The following is a 1,121-nucleotide window of genomic DNA, read 5'->3' as shown; positions in this document are numbered from 1 at the left end:
CCTACCCACCTATGACCATGAAGAGGACACAGACTCCATAGATGTGGCGGGAGTGCTTCTGGGCATAGGGGCGCATCAGGAATATCATGAGCGGTCCGAACACGAAGAACGGAACATTGCTGAACTGGACAGAGAAGGCCGTGGAGAGGGGGCTTGTCAGATGGGGGAGACAGAAGAGGGCTGCCCCCTCTGTCCAGTCCCTCAGTCGTCAGCCCATCGGTCACCTGCTGCGTTTCAACCCAAGATGTGTTCATCATTCACCTGTCAACCTTTTCCTTGTCCTTGGCCAACTAATTTATAGATCAATTACTCAATCCATTCTTTTTTTTTTTTTTTTTGAGTTTGGGTCTCACTCTGTTGCCCAGGCTGGAGTGCAGTGGCACAATCATGCCTCATTGCAGCCTCGACCTGCTGGGCTCAGGCGATCCTTCCACCTCAGCCTTCCAAGTAGCCAGAACTACAGGCATGCGCCACCACGCCTGGCTAATCTTTATTTTTTTATTTCTGGTGGAGATGAGGTCTCGCCAAGTTGCCCAGGCTGGTCTCAAAGCGCTGGGCTCAGACGATCCTCTCACCTCAGCCTCCCAAAGTGCTGAGCCGCCATGCACAGCCACCTGTCAACGTTTTAGTTGAGCTTGACCATCCACTGGTCATTTATGGGTCAATTACTCAATCCATCATCATTATTATTATGGAGTCAGGGTCTCACTCTGTCACCCAGGCTGGAGGGCAGTGGCATGACCACGGCTCACCGCAGCCTCGGCCTCCTGGGTTCAGGTGATCCTCCCACCTCAGCCTTCCAAGTAGCTGGGACTACCGGCATGTGCCACCAAGCCTGACTAATTTTTTGATTTATTGCAGAGATAGAGGTCTTGCTATGTTGCCGAGGCTGGTCTTGAACTCCTGGATTCAAGCAGTCCTCCTGTCTCGGCCTCCAAAGTGCTGGGATGACAGGTATGAGCCACCGTGACTGGCCTAAAGCTTGCTTCTAACCCCTTCCTGGAGAGATGGCGGGGCAAGCAGGTAGTATAAATGAGGTCTCGCTGCCCAGGCGGGTCTCGAACCCACGGGCTCAGGCCATCCACTCACCTCAGCCTCCCAAAGGCGCAGGATGACAGGCT

The 1,121-nt window shown here is 53.7% G+C and overlaps 1 protein-coding gene across 1 annotated transcript in view; it reads right to left on the bottom strand.

Moving 5' to 3' along the window:
• ACER1 (alkaline ceramidase 1) overlaps window positions 1-1,121 on the bottom strand; it is an 18,711-nt gene that overhangs the window by 4,896 nt on the left and 12,694 nt on the right. Inside the window, exon 2 of the mRNA XM_008051013.1 lies at window positions 11-124. Within this exon, the coding sequence (XP_008049204.1) occupies window positions 11-124 (114 nt within the window). The remainder of the gene's footprint in view (window positions 1-10; window positions 125-1,121) is intronic.

The sequence above is a fragment of the Carlito syrichta genome, unplaced genomic scaffold (genome assembly GCF_000164805.1).
Source record: "Carlito syrichta isolate Samal-C Ts95f unplaced genomic scaffold, Tarsius_syrichta-2.0.1 Scaffold156020, whole genome shotgun sequence".
Taxonomy (NCBI): domain Eukaryota; kingdom Metazoa; phylum Chordata; class Mammalia; order Primates; family Tarsiidae; genus Carlito; species Carlito syrichta.
This window is presented reverse-complemented; position numbering and strand designations above follow the sequence as displayed.